This window comes from Galleria mellonella, unplaced genomic scaffold (genome assembly GCF_026898425.1).
Source record: "Galleria mellonella isolate WM207_F2 unplaced genomic scaffold, CSIRO_AGI_GalMel_v1 utg37, whole genome shotgun sequence".
Taxonomy (NCBI): Eukaryota; Metazoa; Arthropoda; class Insecta; order Lepidoptera; family Pyralidae; genus Galleria; species Galleria mellonella.
The window spans coordinates 856,445-875,370 of record NW_026442087.1 but is presented as its reverse complement, the minus strand read 5'-3'; the positions used below and the strand labels follow the sequence as shown (position 1 = coordinate 875,370).

The following is an 18,926-nucleotide window of genomic DNA, read 5'->3' as shown; positions in this document are numbered from 1 at the left end:
GAACGGATATTGAAATGAAATGAAATTTATTTGCTAGAAACATTGTAGAAAAGGTGTTGCATTTGTGAAGTTTATAAGATGTCCATTATGTTTCGCCACATCAAATGGCATGCAAATATTAATTATTGAATTTATCCATTTTCTATTTTATACAGGTACATCATATATTTAATTTTCAATTACATATACAATAAATCACTATTAGTACGAAGTGTCACTTTGGTCATGCATTACAAACAGTCAATAAAGCTACTACAATAAATAAAATGATAACAATGTCAAATAAAATTAAAATTACAATTTAAATTTCAACTAAGTCAATGTCACAGCATTTATATTTTACAAAAACTCATTAATATTGTAAAAAATATTTTCTATTAACCATGTTTTCAATTTTAATTTAAAATAATTTAATGGCAATTCTCTTATTTTTTTTGGTATCCTATTATAAATTCGAATAGCCATTACACCACAATTTTGTTGATGCAGCATTGACTTACAGGTGGGTACTTTCAGTTGTGTGGGGTCTCTGGGTGTGAATTTATTATATTCTGTCATTGTTGTAAATAAATACAAATGTTTTTTTACAAATATTCCCACCTCATAAATATACATTGAGGTAAGTGTCAAAAGCTTTAATTTTTTAAATAGAGGTTTACAAGATTCTGTTGGACCAACACCACAAATCGCTCTTATACATTTCTTTTGCGCGATAAAAACTTTTCTTACTAATACCGAATTTCCCCATAGTAGAAGTCCGTATCTCAATATCGATCCTACATAACCGTGGTAAGCGGTAAGGACTGTGGTTTCATTGGCTTCTCTTTTTAACCTTCTTAGAGCATACACAAAACTGTTTATACGCTTCCTTACATTATTTGTATGTCCTTTCCAATTACAATTTTGGTCCAATATAAAGCCTAGAAACTTTATTTCTTTACATTCGGTTACAATTTCATTATCACATTTTATAAAAATGTTTATTGGTTTCATGGAATAATTCAAGAATTGCATATACTTAGTCTTAGATATATTGACACTTAAATCGTTGTATTGCAACCAGTTTACTATGTCTCTTATTGTGTTCTTTATAGTAATTTCATAGTCAGATTTTATTCTTTCATTTTCAGGAATAATAACTGATAAATCGTCGGCAAATAAAACACATTGATATTTAGTTATATCTGGCAAGTCATTTATATATAGGAGGAATAATAGAGGTCCTAGTATACTTCCTTGTGGGACTCCCGATAGGTTACAATGATAATTAGACTTAAAAGACTTGTTTGTGTTTGTATTATCAATTTTATTTATAAGTACACATTGTTTTCTGTTTGAGATGAAGCTTGATATCCATTTCAGAGTAGGACCTCTAATCCCATATCTTTCGCACTTATTTAATAATATAGTATGATTTAAATTGTCAAAGGCCTTAGTCATGTCAAAAAATATTCCTGTTACTCTCTTTTTATTGTCAATATAATGTGTCAAATTACGAATAACAGAAAATGCAGCTAATGTTGTCGATTTATTTGTTTGGAATCCATTTTGTTCCTTTTTAATTATATTAAATTTATTAATAAAATTATTCAGTCTAATATGCATCAATCTTTCAAATACCTTTGAAAATACTGAGTTTAATGTAATGGGTCTATAATTGTTTAATTTGGTTTTATCGTCTTTTTTATGTAGTGGGATTACTATTCAATGTTTCAATCGATTTGGAAATATACCTTGCATGAAAGACAAGTTCACAATATACGTTAACACTGGAGCAATCTCGTTTGCAACTCTTTTTAATATATGAGTTGAGATATCATCAAAACCCACAGACCTTGTACTTTTCAAAGATTTTATAATTTTAATGACTTCTTCTTCATTACAATGTATTATAAATACTGATGAATTCAGATTTTGAATATTTTTGTGCTGGCAATTTGCTTTTTCCGGATTTTTTTTTTGTATACGATATAAAATAATCGTTAAATGCAGTTGCAATATTTGAGGATCATTTATTTTTTTATTCTCAACCTTAATACTTTTAATTTCTTGTTTACTTATATTGCTTCTTTTTTTATTATATTAAAAAACGTCACTGAAAATAACCAACCAAATTATACACTTATTTATAATCAAGCAGTGATATATATACATAGATCCAATTATATCGAAGTGATCTTATAAATGTTGTAAAAATATCTAAAAATATTTTATACTAGCGGCCCATCCCGGCTTCGCACGGGTGGACATTTTTACATTTTAAAAAGTGACCATTAAGGTTGCACACGCGACGAAAGCTTAAAAATAGAGTAAGTTCTCCCGTTTTCCCAACATTTCCCTTCACTGCTCTGCTCCTATTGATCGTAGCGTGATGAAAAGTATACTATAACCCGCCCAGGAGTATGAAGAATAATTGTACCAAGTTTCGTTAAAATCCGTTGAGTAGTTTTTGTTTCTATAACGAACATACATACAGACACAGATAAAAATTTTACTGATCGCATTTTTGGCATCAGTATCGATCACTAATCACCTCCTGATAGTTATTTTGGAAATATATTTCATGTACAGAATTGACCTCTACAGATTTATTATAAGTATAGATTGTAAATAACAAATATCCAGTCTAAATACGTACCTTCATATTTACAGTTAATAAATATAACATCACTAAAATTAAAAGGAAAATAAACATCTATTGTTAAATATGTTTGGTCATAAACATACTCGTATAATAAATATGAAAGTTCTATCATATTCTACCTTCTAGAGGCGTACAATATTCATTAATTTATATTATTGTGGCATGTCAACTATAGACTTTACCAGAGGGAGACTTTGCACAAAAGTCGATTGCTTGGGTACTTCTGTCCCATTCGTGTTTCTACCGTGAAGCAGTTTTGTTTGCATGGCTGTGTTTCGGTTTGAAGGGTGGGATATGGCAGTGAATTTACAGGGTACAGAGGAATAACATCTGAGTCCTCAGGAATGGCAACGCATGGGGGGTATCATGTGCGAAACAGTATACTCTGTTATGTCCATGGTACTGCTCATGTCTATAGGCGACGGTTACCAATTTCCATCAGGTGGGCCGTCTGCTTGTTTGCCATTATAAGTTGTATAAAAAAAAAGGAAATATATGCATTTATATACATATAAAAAAATAAGCCATATACTAAAGTATTACACACACATTTCAGATGTCAATACGTTTTTAAGTTTTGTCAAGAATTTATAATAATAATACTGTATTTACTCGTATCCTGTGGTATAATACTAAGGAGTAAATAAGCGTTTATTTCTTTTAATTTAAATTTAGAAGACTGAGCGTGTAACTTTTTAGGGGAATGTGAATCTAGGATTTTATTATATCTATGAAGGAAATTGTTTTATTTTTACACTAGTTTTTACCCGTGATTTCGTCTGTGTGACGAGGATATTTTTGTTGACCAAAATAAAAAGCAGTCTATATCCATCTCTATCAAATATAGTACATATGTGTTAACATTCACAATAATTGTTTAAGACGTTATAGGTACTAAATAAACAAACTCACTTTCGTATTTGCAATATTTTTTTGAATAGGCAGTTAATCTACCGATACCTGCCCAAGTGGCATTTTTGATGGTTATCATCAATCATACTCACTGTGAGATGGCAAAAATGTATCTACCAAAATACTCGATAAAAGGTCAAGGTCATTTCGACTTTTTGTATGTTATGAATACTATAACCGTGTAATCTATTTAAAATTCACACACACACACACATAAAGACACACCCACACACACACGCATGCACGCATACACGCACGCACGCACACAAATATACGTATGCATTCGCCTTCTCCTTACTAATATTTTAGATGTGAAAGTATGTTTGTTTATAATAACAATAATTTGACGCCTCAAAAACGAAACTAAATTTGGCATTCGTATACCGTGTATTTGAGGTGGAGAAGGGCTTGCTACTTTTTATCCCGACCAAATAACATGTTTCGATCATGCAGACGAAGCCACGGATCAACATACACTTAAAATTGGCTATTTAATTACGACTTAATGAAAAGATAACCAAGTTTTGTTGAAAAATTATTACAAAAACACTCTTTAAATGAATTTACTAACAAATCAAAACATTCGATCAATAAAATCAACACTAAACGATTACTTCAATGACAAATGTGTATGGTGTTAGTCGCTCATGCACGGGTTTTTAACGACCATGTTATTTTAGACATAGTACATTTAAATAAATACACATAAAGTTAACAGAGATTTAAAAGAGTGACTGTTAAGTTTCTTGCGAGCTCTTCCAACAGATAACAACTTTCTGAACCCTGTATTCTTTAAAAAAAATATTTAAAAGTGCTTACAAAATAAGTCTATTTGAATAAAGATCATTTAAATTTAAATTTATCTTTATAATTTTCTCCCACGAACACTCAGGTTATGGAATGAGCTCTCTGCCGAGGTTTTCCCAAGGGTCTACAGTATGGGGTTCTTCAAAATGGGGGATGAAGAGGTTACTAATACTAAAACCCCGACGTTCAAAATAAAGCCTTAATCCCTTTGTAATAAAACACAGATTATTTACAATATTGGAGTCCGTCATTATTATTTTTCTCCCACCTTAGTTTAACGAAAAAAAAAGGTATTGACCGAATGGAGGCGTGTGCGCGGACGCGGATGCTCCTGTAAAACAAATGTAATTTGTGTGTTTTAAACTGTATGTGCCCTGATGAACCTGTAAGAATTTGTGTGTGCGTGCATATAGGAGTTAAGGAAGAACTGCCGATCACCTACAGCATAAAAACTCACGAAGCCGATGCCAGGTTAGTCCTCCTCGACAGACAGAATCTTTCCCTTATAAAACGCTTGCGGTGTTTTACCTTACAAACACCCTGGTATTGCAGGCGTCCATAGGCTACGGTAATCGCTTACCGTCAGGTGGGCCTTATGCTTGTTTGCCATCTCAATGGTATAAAAAAAAATTTTTAATTTGAATTCAAACAATGGATCGATTTTTAATTCGTAGATCAGCTGACTGTATGGTCGGGTAAACTGTTCATTTGTTTACATTTTCATTCAGTTTTATTGAAACAAACTTATAGTCTCTATATGACAGTAGTCTTTGTTAAAATATCCAAATCCATATAACGACTGTCCTATTTAGACTAGCTAACGAACCGAAACGACATCGGTGGCCGCGACATATTTATTATGGTAATTAGTACTCCTTCGCTGTTATTGTATCACAGCTCTATAGAAGACCGGATATTGGTTATTAACCCAATACAAATGAGTAGTTGTTTCCCGTGGCTTCGCTTATATCAAACCCGTTGTCTCCCACTGCAGAGAGCCTACTATGAAATGTTTTACGAAATTTCGGAGCCGAACGAAACATAAATTTGATGTTAAAATTACATACCCACCTGATGGAAAGTGGTAACCGTAGCCTATAGACATGAGCAGTATCATGAACATAACAGAGTAGTAGTAGAGTTTCATCCATGATACTCTCCACGCGTCGCCATTCCTGAAGACTCAAGTGTTATTCCTCTGTACCCTGTAAATTCACTGCCATATCTCACCCTTCAAATCGGAACACAGCTATGCAAACATCTATTCCAGGGGAGAAAGGGATTGTTAGTAATGAGGTCTAATAGCTCCATTGCTAGCAATTGACCTTATCAGGTCGACCTCCACGCGGTTCTCCTCGAAACCATCATGGTTAATTTTTGTCGAATTCATAATGGTGGGCTAACTGACCTGCATTCATTCTCACCTATCATCTTCTACTGGTGCCCCGTCATTGTATCCCGATAGCACGAGTGGGGCTACCATTCCATTTACATCTATTAAAAAAAACATCCATTCCATTCATGTTTCAACCGTGAAATTGAACAGAGGTGCCCAAGGAAACGACTTTTGTACAAAGTCTCCCTCTGGTATGGTGGGAAATTGAACAAAATAATTCTTAAACAGTTTTATATAATATAGACACAAAATAATAATTTATATAACCATATTATTTCTTGTTTTTTTTTTTTTTAAGTAAGTAGTGTAATAAATAAAATTTCATAGTACATTCAAAGCTCATATCTATAGGCGATGGTTACCAGTTTCCATCAGGTGGGCCGTCAGCTTGTTTGTCATTGTAAGTTGTATAAAAAAAAATTGAAATATACTCGTATAAATGTACTAATAAAAAAAAAAACACGAAAGCCTATTAATAGTAAATTAATTGACGACACTAGAAATTATTCATAAAACAAATGGCCATTTACCTTCGCGCTATCCTCTTTATAATATCTCACAGTTAATTAATGTGTCATTAAAAACATTCTAATTAATTCTAGTTAATATCCCATTCTGAAACTTTGATTTTTAAAAATATCCCAGTGTGTAAACTATTTTGGCCATTGCTTCCGTAACTATAAAATGTTAATTTACAAAATATACGACAACAGCCCAAAGATTTATGGGTTTATGACAAATATATTTTGGGATAAGTACATCAAACGGAGTTAGAATTCATAAAGACATACACATACAGACCAAGGTCATGCTTTGTCGTAAAAATCGCCGATAAAATCGTAAAAATGTGCAATATATAATGTTATATGGATTTTAGTACAAGCTTACTATTGTTATAAATTAGGGTTCCTATAGTAACTAATTTTAAATACTCTATTTTTTTGTTTTGCATCAGCCTTTAACTGTCCATTGCTGAACATAGCCTATCCCATAAGGAGGGGTTTCCAGTAGTTGCCACGCCTGGCAGGCGGTTTGACAACCACAGTTTGGCTTTTGGTGATGTTTTAATAGGAACGCTATTGCCTATTCCTCGACCATAAGCTCCTTTAATCACGTCTTACGATACCCACGGGAAAGGAAGGGGTATTCTATGCCGGGATCTACACGTCTAAATTCTGCGTATATACTTAATTTCATAACGATTAAGTTAAAGCGCCAAGAGATAATAAACACGCGCATTCTCACATTCAACATGACTTCGTTCGGGTACAAATTGTATATACATTCAGTAAAAGTAAGCCTTTGTACATTTGATTCATCATCGTCATCATTTCAGCCATTATCCGTCCACTGCTGGATATAAACCTCCCCCATAGACTGCCATAAAGAATGGTCCTGAGCAATCTGCATCCTCTGATCCTCTGCAATGCATTTCAGGTCGTCACTGCATCAAGTGGGAGACGTCCTACACTGATTTTGTTCGGACTGGGTGGCCACTCAAAAACCATTGATTGTACATTGGATTATTTCTATCATATTTTTATGTATAAATAGTGTGTACAATAAAGTATTAAATAAATAAATAAATCAAAATATCTAAATGACTGTGATAACCCAAAATGATACATTTCTGATTAAATACTTTTAGTACGGAACCTCTTAAGTGAATTTATTATCTATAATAAAAAAAAGTCTATAACACAGCATTAACAAAGACTGTGGCATTACAGGTATTACTATAATAGTAGTCATTCAATGTAATCATTTGTGTGCTAGACAACACGTGGGTGAAAAGGCCAACAAGTCTGCGTAAACGCATAACCTACATGGCCACAATGCAATATATAGTTAAAACAGAGATGCAAGATCTTTAAGGTCACATACATTATAGCGTTTTTTATCTGACCAATGAGTACTTAAAAGGTTTCAATAATAAGGATTATTTCTGTAGTATTGTACATATAAATTTACATATTTATGTAATGCAAGTTTTTTTCCGCCATTTTGTACACATGGATCAAAATCCACGTCGTTTTGTAGTGGGGAAAGCGACTGTTACTAATGAAAAAAAGAAAGAAAAAAAAATTATTTCACTTTAAAAAAAAATCCACATTAAAAAAAAACATAATAATAATAAAAAAAAAAAACATTTAACAATAAACAAAAAAAAATTGAATAGAAAAGAACTAAAATGGTGTCATTCAACTATGTGCCATGTTCTTTCGAACATGACGCTGACTTTCAGTGGCACCATGAGGTCTAAAATCCCAACTGCTAGCAACATACCTTATTAATAAAGAGAGAAAGAAAGGCTTTATTGATAACCGATTGTATTTATAAAACAAAACAAAATAAAGACAATAATTTTAATTTACAGCAATTAGTTGTTAAAGTGGTCAGCACTCAACGTTATATCATGGCAGTTTATTTACTGCTAGATCGCTGTTATTCTATGCAAGCAACACAAAGACTTCACGAATGACTCTGGTATACTTTATCAGGTTGACCTCTATGCGGTTCCCCTGGAAACCACCATAGTTAAATTTTGATGAATTTGTCACAATAGGACCAACCGATTTGCTCCCATCCTCGCTTATCATCTTTCTTTGGTGCCCCGCCTGCATGTACTGATAGCGCAGGTGGCGTCACCATTCCATTTCCACCCATTAAAAAATCACTGTTTTGTCGTGTAAGAATAATAACGAATGGTAGACTACTTGTAGAAATTCTATCAAGATAAAACAAATACCATATTTTAAATACGACCTTCAGGAATACAATTGTGAGAACCGTGTTTAATGCCGGAACAAACATACTGGCTCTATAACATGACAGACAGGCAAAAAATCTAAAAAATAATATAAGTATTTATTTATTTTATTTCGACTTCAATTGCTCTTATTAAGATTCTTTATATTATTTTTTTTTAATATTTTCCATGTATAAATATCATGGTTACATATATTTTTTTATATATATAAATTTATATTATAATTTTATTATATATATATAATAAAATTGTAATTATGATATTTATACATGGAAAATATTTAAAAAAATAATATAAAGAATCTTAATAAGAGCAATTGAAGTCGAAATAAAATATTATATTTAATATACAAATATGTTCTCCTTCGATGACTGCGTGGTGTTTTAACATATTGATTCATCATACTGTTGGATCCCCGCAAAAATACAAATTTGTAATCATGACTGTTATCTCTTTATTTATTTAGCTCTTTATACATACATATATATAATATAATAAGTATATATATATACAAAATATACATATTATGAAAATTAGAAATTTAAAATGAAATGTACAAAAGGCAATCTTTACAGACAACCTTTCTCTAAAGAATTATTTATGCGTATTTATATATACATATTTATTAATAAATATTTAAACATATCTATTCGTTTCAGTTGCCTACCTAGACAGTGACCTAATTGCATAGGATTTGCTCCGATTACTTTGACTAGACGATAATATTGTAAATCTGGTATTTATTTTATCGCATATGACCTGTTGTTTCAATCTAAGGTCACATCACTTATGATTTACATTAATTGTTCTTTATACTTCATTAAATTAAGATAACAGTGTAGTCAAAAACAGATATAATTAAACAACGTAGGGAACTTGAAATTATTACGATACAGTTAAAAAAAGGCGTTCATTAAAAAAATAAAAAGAAAACTCGATATATTTATTTTATACTATCGTAAATGACATTTAAGGTCATTGTACGGTAGATCCAATTGTAATGCTTGATGTAAACAGCAGATTTTTTTTTTATACAACTTAGAATAGCAAACAAGCTGACGACCCACCTGATGGAAAGTGGTAACCGTTGCCTATAGATATGAGCAGTGCCATGGACATAACAGTTTACAAAATACAAAGTATACAAAGAGCAGAATACAGTAGTAAAACGTATAAGTATTTATAATATATTTACAATTTGTGTATGTTTATTTTATTTGTATTATTTTTACCTGTACCTTTCCTGCACTAGATTACCCGCTAATTAATAATTTTCTCTCTAACTGTATTGGGTTGACTGGAAGAGGTCTCTTTTAGAAATAAGCCGAGCCTTGCTAACAAGTTATTAAACTAATCGCTGTACACGTATCTTTTGCTTGAATGTAATAATTCTTTATAAGAGACTGTCACGGAACAAATTTAAAAAACAATATATGTTATAAAAACCTCAGTGTTAACAGCCGGTATTTTAACTTCAACTTTATTCATAAAGCATAGGTATGAATTTAAGTTTTAACTCATTATCATATAATAATAATTCTATACAATACTTATTATAGTTCATTCACATAGTACGTCTGTGAAATTTAACAGGCAATATTTTTATTACGTGATGATTTAATATCACATTTGCTATATTATATTATTATGCTTTTTGTTTAATTATGCTATTTTATGAATGAAATTGAACAGCGTAATATATTTAAGCTATGTTCTTCTAAATTTGTATAGTATAATCTGTTGTCTTTTATATCTTGCCATAAGTGGTTATATGTAAAACGATTTTGACATGTCCTAAATCTGTATATTAACATTTCCTAGTTCATCCACGCTTGCTATTTATGGCTTAAATGTTCGTCGTGAATATATTACACACTATGATTTCATTTCATAAGCCTGAATTACGATGAAATGTGAATTATTTACTGCATTTACTGCGATTTCTCAATAAACGCTATTTATATCAGTTTTAACGATGAAAAGTAACAAATGTGATGTATGAAATTTCATTGTTTATTATATGTATATATAACACAAGCAATTGGACAAACTAAATAAATACATTTTTAATTTTTACTAATTGCCCGACCTAGCTTCGCTCGGGTGTACTAAAGAAGAACATGAGACCAAGCAATCTATAAAACTGTTTAATATTTTTGAAAATTCCCCTATTGTCTTCTCGCTTACTTAATCTCTATACAAAAAAATCTATTTTTATATACTTAGAGCTTTTGAAATCAGATTTTTCACTTTTTTACAATTTTTTATACATTTTCTTTTATACAATATGGCTAATATGATGATGATGATGAAGAAGAAGAAGAATATAAATTTTACCTAATACGCATTATACAAATACCAAATCCATGTCTGTAATATACGTATAAACATAAACACTTACTTTTTGGGTCAATGTCATGAAAGAAAGTGACTCACGATGACGATCGTCACTTGGCGTAACCTTCTAACGTACGAAATCAAGATCATCTTACCCGCAACCGGTATATTTAGACGACTGAACGTAAATATCAACAATAGTTCGCAAGTGCTGCAGAGAACCTTGATCATGACGCACCGCGTCTTCCACACTGACCTGTATGTATTTTGTACAAGTATATGTACATTAAAAATATTTTCACCACCTGTCCACTTAGTCATCGTCACTTTAATTCTAAGCGTATTACATTCGTTTCAAGAACTAAAATGAAGGATATTGTTTTAAAACTATGAAAATCAAAGTAACGAATATCCAAATATTAAATGCATAAATAAATAAATGTACTTATAGTAATAAATCATTACCATTAAAAATATTCTTACGCCTGTGTATGCGAATTTATTTTATTAAAAAAAAAATATATACAGAATGTCTGCGCAAAAATCTAGAATTTTTAAAGTTAAATTTGATTGAATTTGAACATTTAACATGTTAAAATCAACATGAGATCAGTCAGTTACGTAGCTTTTTTACTCAAAATAAAATCCAGTCCTATTAGTGGCAACAATCATCATTATTATCATTATCAGTCATTATCTGCCCATTGCTGAACGGCAGTGGATATATAACGATCAAATAATAGATTCCCCCCATAGACTGCCATAAGAAATGGTCCTGAGACATCTACAGTTGTAATAATAAGCTAAAATCGTTTTCTAATTGGCTTTCTCCGAATATATTAATAGTTATACGAATACATACATACATACATATCCGTCACGCCTGTCTCTCATTAGGGTAGGCAGACTTCGATTCAAACAAACCTCTTTCGCTTCTTCCACATTCATCAATCTTTTTATACATGCTCGCCGGTTACGGGTACTTTTAATTTGGCCCTTCTTCAGCACGTCGCCTATTTGGTCGACATACGTCCATCTAGGGCGGCCCCTACCGACATTTACATTCATTCTTGCTTGATAAATCTCTTTCGTAATTCTTCTTTCATCCATTCTCTCCAAATGACCAAACCAACGCAACATTCCTTTTTCGATTTTTGTCACTACATCGTCTTTCAGTCCACACTTCTCTCTAATCACGCTGTTTCTTACTCTATCTTTTAAAGTAATACCACACATACTTCTCAAAGCTCTCATCTGTACAGCATTTATCTTACTTTCATGCTTCTTCTGCCATACCCACGATTCGCTTCCATACATGAGTGTTGGTGTCAGTACTCCTTGAATTATGGCAAGGCGAGCTTTGCTCGATACATTTTTACTAATAATAATACGTATATATACGTATTTATACGAATAATAATACGTATTATACTAGTATTATAACTAAATATAATTAATAATAAAAATCGGTAAAAAAACTTTTAAGTTAAACGGTTTTATTTTATGTGCACTGAAAACTACAAAATAAATAAATAGTTACTTACCTATCAACCTACGTAGGTGATCTCGGTCATTAATATCTCTGATGGTAGTGGTTGTCATAACATGAACCATGTCAGCGGCCGAAAGGCAGTTCATGAGAGAACACTAACACCAGGGTTTGCTTGGTAGGTAAACTAAGCAGCCCACACTATAACAAGTAGGTATTTTGACCTTCTAGTTCAGAAATATTTTAGTACTAGGCAGAATAGCTTTTAGGCATATTAGACTAAAATAAAAACGTGGGGCCCATTAACTATTTCTGTATTACTTTCTACTATACTAAGTGTGGATTGCATCGACTTATTATAATCGTCATCATCATCATCCTAGCGGTTTATCCCAGTCGCATTCGAAACCTCATAGCTCCGGAGTCCAGGGTCCGCTGAATCGACTTACTATAATCGTAACTGGAGGTTTTGACCATCAATAACCAGCCGTTACGGCTTCACTAGCGAACGCCGAGCTCATGATCTACTAAAGTATAAGATATGCTCTGCTATAGGTATGATTTCAGAGGGGCCCCACGTTTTTATTTTAGTCTAATATGCCTAAAAGCTATTCTGCCTAGTACTAAAATATTTCTGAACTAGAAGGTCAAAATACCTACTTGTTATAGTGTGGGCTGCTTAGTTTACCTACCAAGCAAACCCTGGTGTTAGTGTTCTCTCATGAACTGCCTTTCGGCCGCTGACATGGTTCATGTTATGACAACCACTACCATCAGAGATATTAATGACCGAGATCACCTACGTAGGTTGATAGGTAAGTAACTATTTATTTATTTTGTAGTTTTCAGTGCACATAAAATAAAACCGTTTAACTTAAAAGTTTTTTTACCGATTTTTATTTTCTTGTTTTTAGTATTTAGTGAAATTGTTTACCGAATATTCCTCATTCTATTTAATTCATTCAGTGCATCATTATTACATTGTTTCTTACCTGATAATTTAGTACAATCTAATTCCTCAATACATAGCCCGTCCAGAGACTTGACTTAGAGCCACGTATGCTTGTCCTTCCTCAAACAATTTTGAGCCCAAATATACTACTGCATGGTCGACGGTGCTGCCCTGCATTTTATGGACGGTGAATGCCCATGACAAAACTAAGGGCAACATCCTTTTTCAGCCGTATCATAATTGAATTTTGCTGGAAACTGTATGGCTTTAGGGTAAATAACGTGCATGCCGTCTGTGCCAAAGTCAATTAAAACTGATGATATATCTGTTTCGTACATTTGGGTTCGACGGAACTGAGACCAAAAAATTTCTGTAATGTGGCCTATAGCGTCATTTAACAATCCTTTTGTAACGTCAATGTTGGACCGCAACCTTACTTTTGCACCTACAAATATTTCAAGTACTGATGGTAAGCCTCCAGTCTTATTTATATTTGTTGGTATTTTTGTTTATTGTTACCATGTTGTTCCCACGATTAAGGGGCATTTTGACGGTCGACCCCCCCCCCGCAGTCCAGTAAAGGGGCAAGGCTTAATATACAACAAGATGCGCCCAATCTTGAGGGGGAAGCGCTTACGACATTACATTTTTATCCACCCTAATGCCATACAGTCCTCGGCACGTTTTAACCTATTACCTTAACTTGGGTGGTATAACTACCGCTTACTAACGAGGTATCTAATTACCTATTTTTTTTATCTGCCCCTCTAACGTCACACAATCTTAAACGCAACTGTTCTCGATACGACTAATCATGCCCCCACCTAATACGCCATTTTGTAACGGCGTATATCTTGAATTTGATATTTTGACATAATCATCATGTTTTACTAGTGTAGCCCTTTCATTTGATACCCATATTGCGGGGGTTAAGGAAAAATATGTAATCCGCCATTTTGTATCGGCGGCCATCTTAGATTTATAATGTTATTGATTTTATTATATTGTATTGTCATCTAAATTAAATGTGTGTACCAAATTTCAGATCAATCTGACAACGGGAAGGTGCTTAAATTCTAATTTCTAATTTTGACCCAAATAAATAAATACCGTACAGGTCGAGCTAAATAAAACCGTTTAAAAATAATTATATTTAATACAATATTATTGAATAATAACAATTGAAAAAGAAAATAAGTATTGCTGAGATTCCTATCAATCACTGGAAAACTAATCGGATCTTATAACTAAGAAGAATCCTGTAATTTTTCGTCCTAATAATCATCAACAACATCATTAATCTATTGATAATATTTGTGTAAATTTAATATGGGACTAAGGAGGGGATAGGGATTGTCAGTAATGGAGATTTACTCTTGAAATAATATCCGATAAATCGATATTGAAATTGAGATGTTTCACACTCTTGAATTGCAATACTAGCGACATAATAGTTCCATATTGTTCTGATAGATGCATATTACTGTAACTTATCATTGCAAACTATTGTAAGTCGATCCCAATGATAACCGAACAGTGAGTGCTTTATATTATTCTCAATTTCGTGTATAATATAGTATATATCATATATGTGTAAGTATATTTGTTATTTATATATATTTATTCGTTTATATATGTAATTTTAGTATGTATGTATATCAATAATTAGTAGTACCGCATTCGAGTATTCTGACACTTCCCTGTGGTTGACTGGGAGAGAATGCTTTTAGCATTAAGTTCATCATGTACGCATATTTGTACTAATGAATAAATAAATAAATAACCTAATTCCTGTTGTTTCATGAGTACAGTTCAAAATTGTCATTAGTAATTATTTGGATTGGGGGGAGGAATTGTTAGTAATGATCTTCATTAATCCCATTGCTAGCAATATAGCCTATCAGGTCGACCTCCACGTAGTTCCCCCTGGAAACCATCCTGATTATTTCCTTATAAATTCGTCAATAATAGCCAACTGCCCTGATCCATTTTCATCTATCTCATCCGTCACTGGTGCCCCGCCAGCGTATACAGATAGAGCAAGCGAGGTTACCATTCCATTGTTACTAATTAAAAAAAATATATGGGAGTAAACATTTATTAATAAGGAAAAAAAATTTAAATATGTTCGGATTTAAAGAAAACAAAAAAAAAAACTGAATTACACATTACTTTTTTTTTTTTTTTTGTAAAAACAAAAGAAATTACCATTTATTCATCCTGCACTGCTGTATGCTAAATACTTATGGTATTTTTATAGCCACTTCGCAACCCGTCCATGTATAGTTCCTCGTAATAGGCGGTAAATATATTCTCACAATTAGTATTGCTCTAATAATATTACAACACATCGACGGCTAATTTGGTCACTTGTGGTATCTCTCCTAATAGATATTGATAAACGTATGGTTACAAAATACTCATTATTGACGAAATAATTAAATATTTATTTATTATTTATTAAATCGTTGTATTTACTTTGTAAATTTTTATTAATTTATTAATACAGGAATCACGTTTATACTGAAATTTGCGTAAGTGTGGTAACTGAATTGAACAATTCTCGGTTTTTAATATCAATTATTTAAAAAATACTCTGCTTTTTTATACAACTTAGAATGACAAACAAGCTGACGACCTACCTGATGGAAAGTGGTAAACGTCACCTATAGACATGAGCAGTAGCATGGACATAACAGAGTATACTGTTTCGCCCATGATACCCCCCATGCGTTGCTATTCCTGAGGAGTCAGGTGTTATTCCTCTGTACCCTGTAAATTCACGCCATATCCTACCCTTCAAACAGAAACACAGCCATGCAAACACAACTGCTTTACGGTTAAAATACGAATGGGACAGAGGTACCTAAGCAAACGACTTTTGTACAAAGTTTCCGTCTGATGAAAATATATGATACTCTGCTTTTAACTTAAACATGTACTAGCTGTTTCCTGCAGCATTTCCCGCATGATTAAATGTACATAGTATTTGGTGTATAGTTTATAATATATAGTGTATAGTTTATAATATATAGTGTATAGTACATTGTATGGTAGTGTATATTGTATCTTATATATTAAGTTACGATATACTTTATCCGTGTACCAAATTTTATTCAAATTTGTTCAATAGTATTCTTCGTGAATGTGTAACAAACATCTATCCATTCTTACAAAACTTTAATAATAGTATAGTAAGATATAGATTTTCAAAAAAGGACTGTAATATTGTTAAATCTACTTATATTAGTCTAATTTTATGCACTGTTCATGTATATTATAGGCAATAGTTACCACTTTCTATCAAATGGGCTATGAGTTTATTTACCAAGAATAATAATTAAATGCAAAAATACATAATAACTGAAAACATACAGAATTTGAATATTTACCTTTTAACATTTAAAACTTTTATATTCGTCTATTTAACTTATACAATTAAACTGAAAATTTTATACGTATTTGCTCTTCCAAATACAGAGACTGATAACAATTGAATTATTTATTTTAATAATTCTTAGACGTCTTTTATGAAAATTTTTGATCTTCGTGTCTTGGTTTTAATTTAAAAAGTATCTACTTACTTAACAACGTTAGAAATAACTACATACATAAGAGTTATTCTGATATTTATCTGTTTTTTTTTTTAACAAAACTTTTATTATTTTTTATTATTTATTATTTAACTCTTTATTGCACCATAAATAAAAATATACAATGACAAGTAAATAATTCAAGTGAAATACAGTAACATAAATACAGATTGAAATATACACATAAAGGTACAAAAGGCGGTTTTATCGCTAGAGAAATCTTTTACAGATAACTTTTGGTTAAAGGAGAACAGAACAGAAATAAACCAAGATGGTTTCAAGGTGGGGCCGTGTGGAGGTCGACCTGACCAAGTATAATCCATTCCCTGTGTACATTGTAGAAAATAATTGAAATAAAAAATATCATACACGTTAACCAGCGCCATCTAAAAGTCACAAACAAAGCAGAATTTGTACTATAAGTATATTATACAACTGATAAACATATTTGAATACTGTTTTTAATACATACGTTTATGTCAATATTAAGACCAATACTAACAGTCATACTTAATGAATATAAATATTTGTATAGTACGGTGGTCGAACACGCGACCAGCGGAAAGTGAGGTTTGGTAAACTTCTAGATCCCCAAGGTCATCAATTCAAAACGTGTATTATTCTTAAAATATGAGTTTTATTAAAGTACTTACTTAATTTTACCGGATACATCCTTATATGGCACCAAAAAGATTCCTTCAGTTTCTTCTGTTAAATATTTCCTAAACATCATTACGATATAGTATTGAGGGCTTTCCTTGCTATAACGAATCAATGGTTCCCTCAAATATATATATAACTTTCCATTCATTCTATCATATTCATAAGGCCTCGGTCTATTCACTATATCAACGTTTTCCTTGTAAACTTTTAAACTGTCGAAGTTAATTTTTAAATCGTTTGCATCCAATTCGATCATATTTACATTAAGAGCATTCGCTATAACAGTTATTTTTATCTGACAATCGTAATAGGATTTGCTAACAAATAATTTGATTTCATATTGCACAGGGTACACTGTATAGTTCAAACATTCCTCTTCATTTAAATAATACGCGTTTACCACAGACAATAGAAAAAGAAAAGAAAGCGCGCGTAAAATCATTTTATTTTTTTAATGTCATTCGCTTTTTTTAAACGACCCGCCAATTTTCGAATCGCGCGTTCGAATACGTCCGTACGCGGCCAGAACTGCACACTACAGAAAAAGATTTTCGCGTTTCGCGCCATAGTCAGCTGTATAAAGTTGGAGGCGGCCAATTTAAGATGAGATACCGCTCCGTCTTCAGTAAACGAGTTGTAAGATTTGATACAGGCTATTCGATATAAAGTAAGGGATCAATTTATATTGGAGTTTTCTTGCTCTACATTAGTATGAGTAATTTACGTGATGACCACATATATGCATTTGCTTCTTACGAGCAAATAGTGTTTTTTTTTTTTTTTTTTATATAATAATATTGATTTCTATAATTGTAACTATGATTCCAGACAATTTATCATATTGAAGACTAGACAGCATGGTCTCCGACCTTAGCCTGTTCCACAACGGAACAAACGTACTAAAAAAAAATTGTAACTATGAGCTATTCTCAATTCTACGAATAAAAGATATAAGCATGAATAACCTTTTACACAATTAGTACTTAGGTAATTTTACAGAATGAATATATGAATGAAACAGGAAAATGCGAACAATAAACTTTTATGAAAATGACATTGAAAATAACTAATTATACTTAGGTATTATGCTTACTAATTGAATATTCACGTAAAATTTCAATGTTGCGTACGTTATCGGACTGTTTAATTTTCCTGGCTAAACGGCTGAATTAATTGGTACGGAGATATTTTAAATATACGACTTTTTTTTAATTAACAGAGTTCAAATGAAATCTGAGAAATTTTATATAAATTAAATTGAAAGAATTTTTTTATTAAAATAAATATGTAGTTACATAGAGAGTAACTTATAATTCATTTAATTATCTTCTTTTATAAAAGGATTTAAAGATACGAGGTCTGT

At 31.8% G+C, this 18,926-nt stretch overlaps 1 protein-coding gene across 1 annotated transcript in view; it reads right to left on the bottom strand.

Moving 5' to 3' along the window:
* Positions 1-18,124, bottom strand: part of LOC113515678 (glutamyl aminopeptidase-like) — a 37,724-nt gene extending 19,600 nt beyond the window's left edge. The window contains exon 1 of the mRNA XM_026899944.3: positions 17,554-18,124. Coding sequence (XP_026755745.2) covers positions 17,554-18,005 — 452 coding nt within the window. The 5' untranslated portion in view covers positions 18,006-18,124. The remainder of the gene's footprint in view (positions 1-17,553) is intronic.
* Positions 18,125-18,926: the final 802 nt, after the last annotated feature.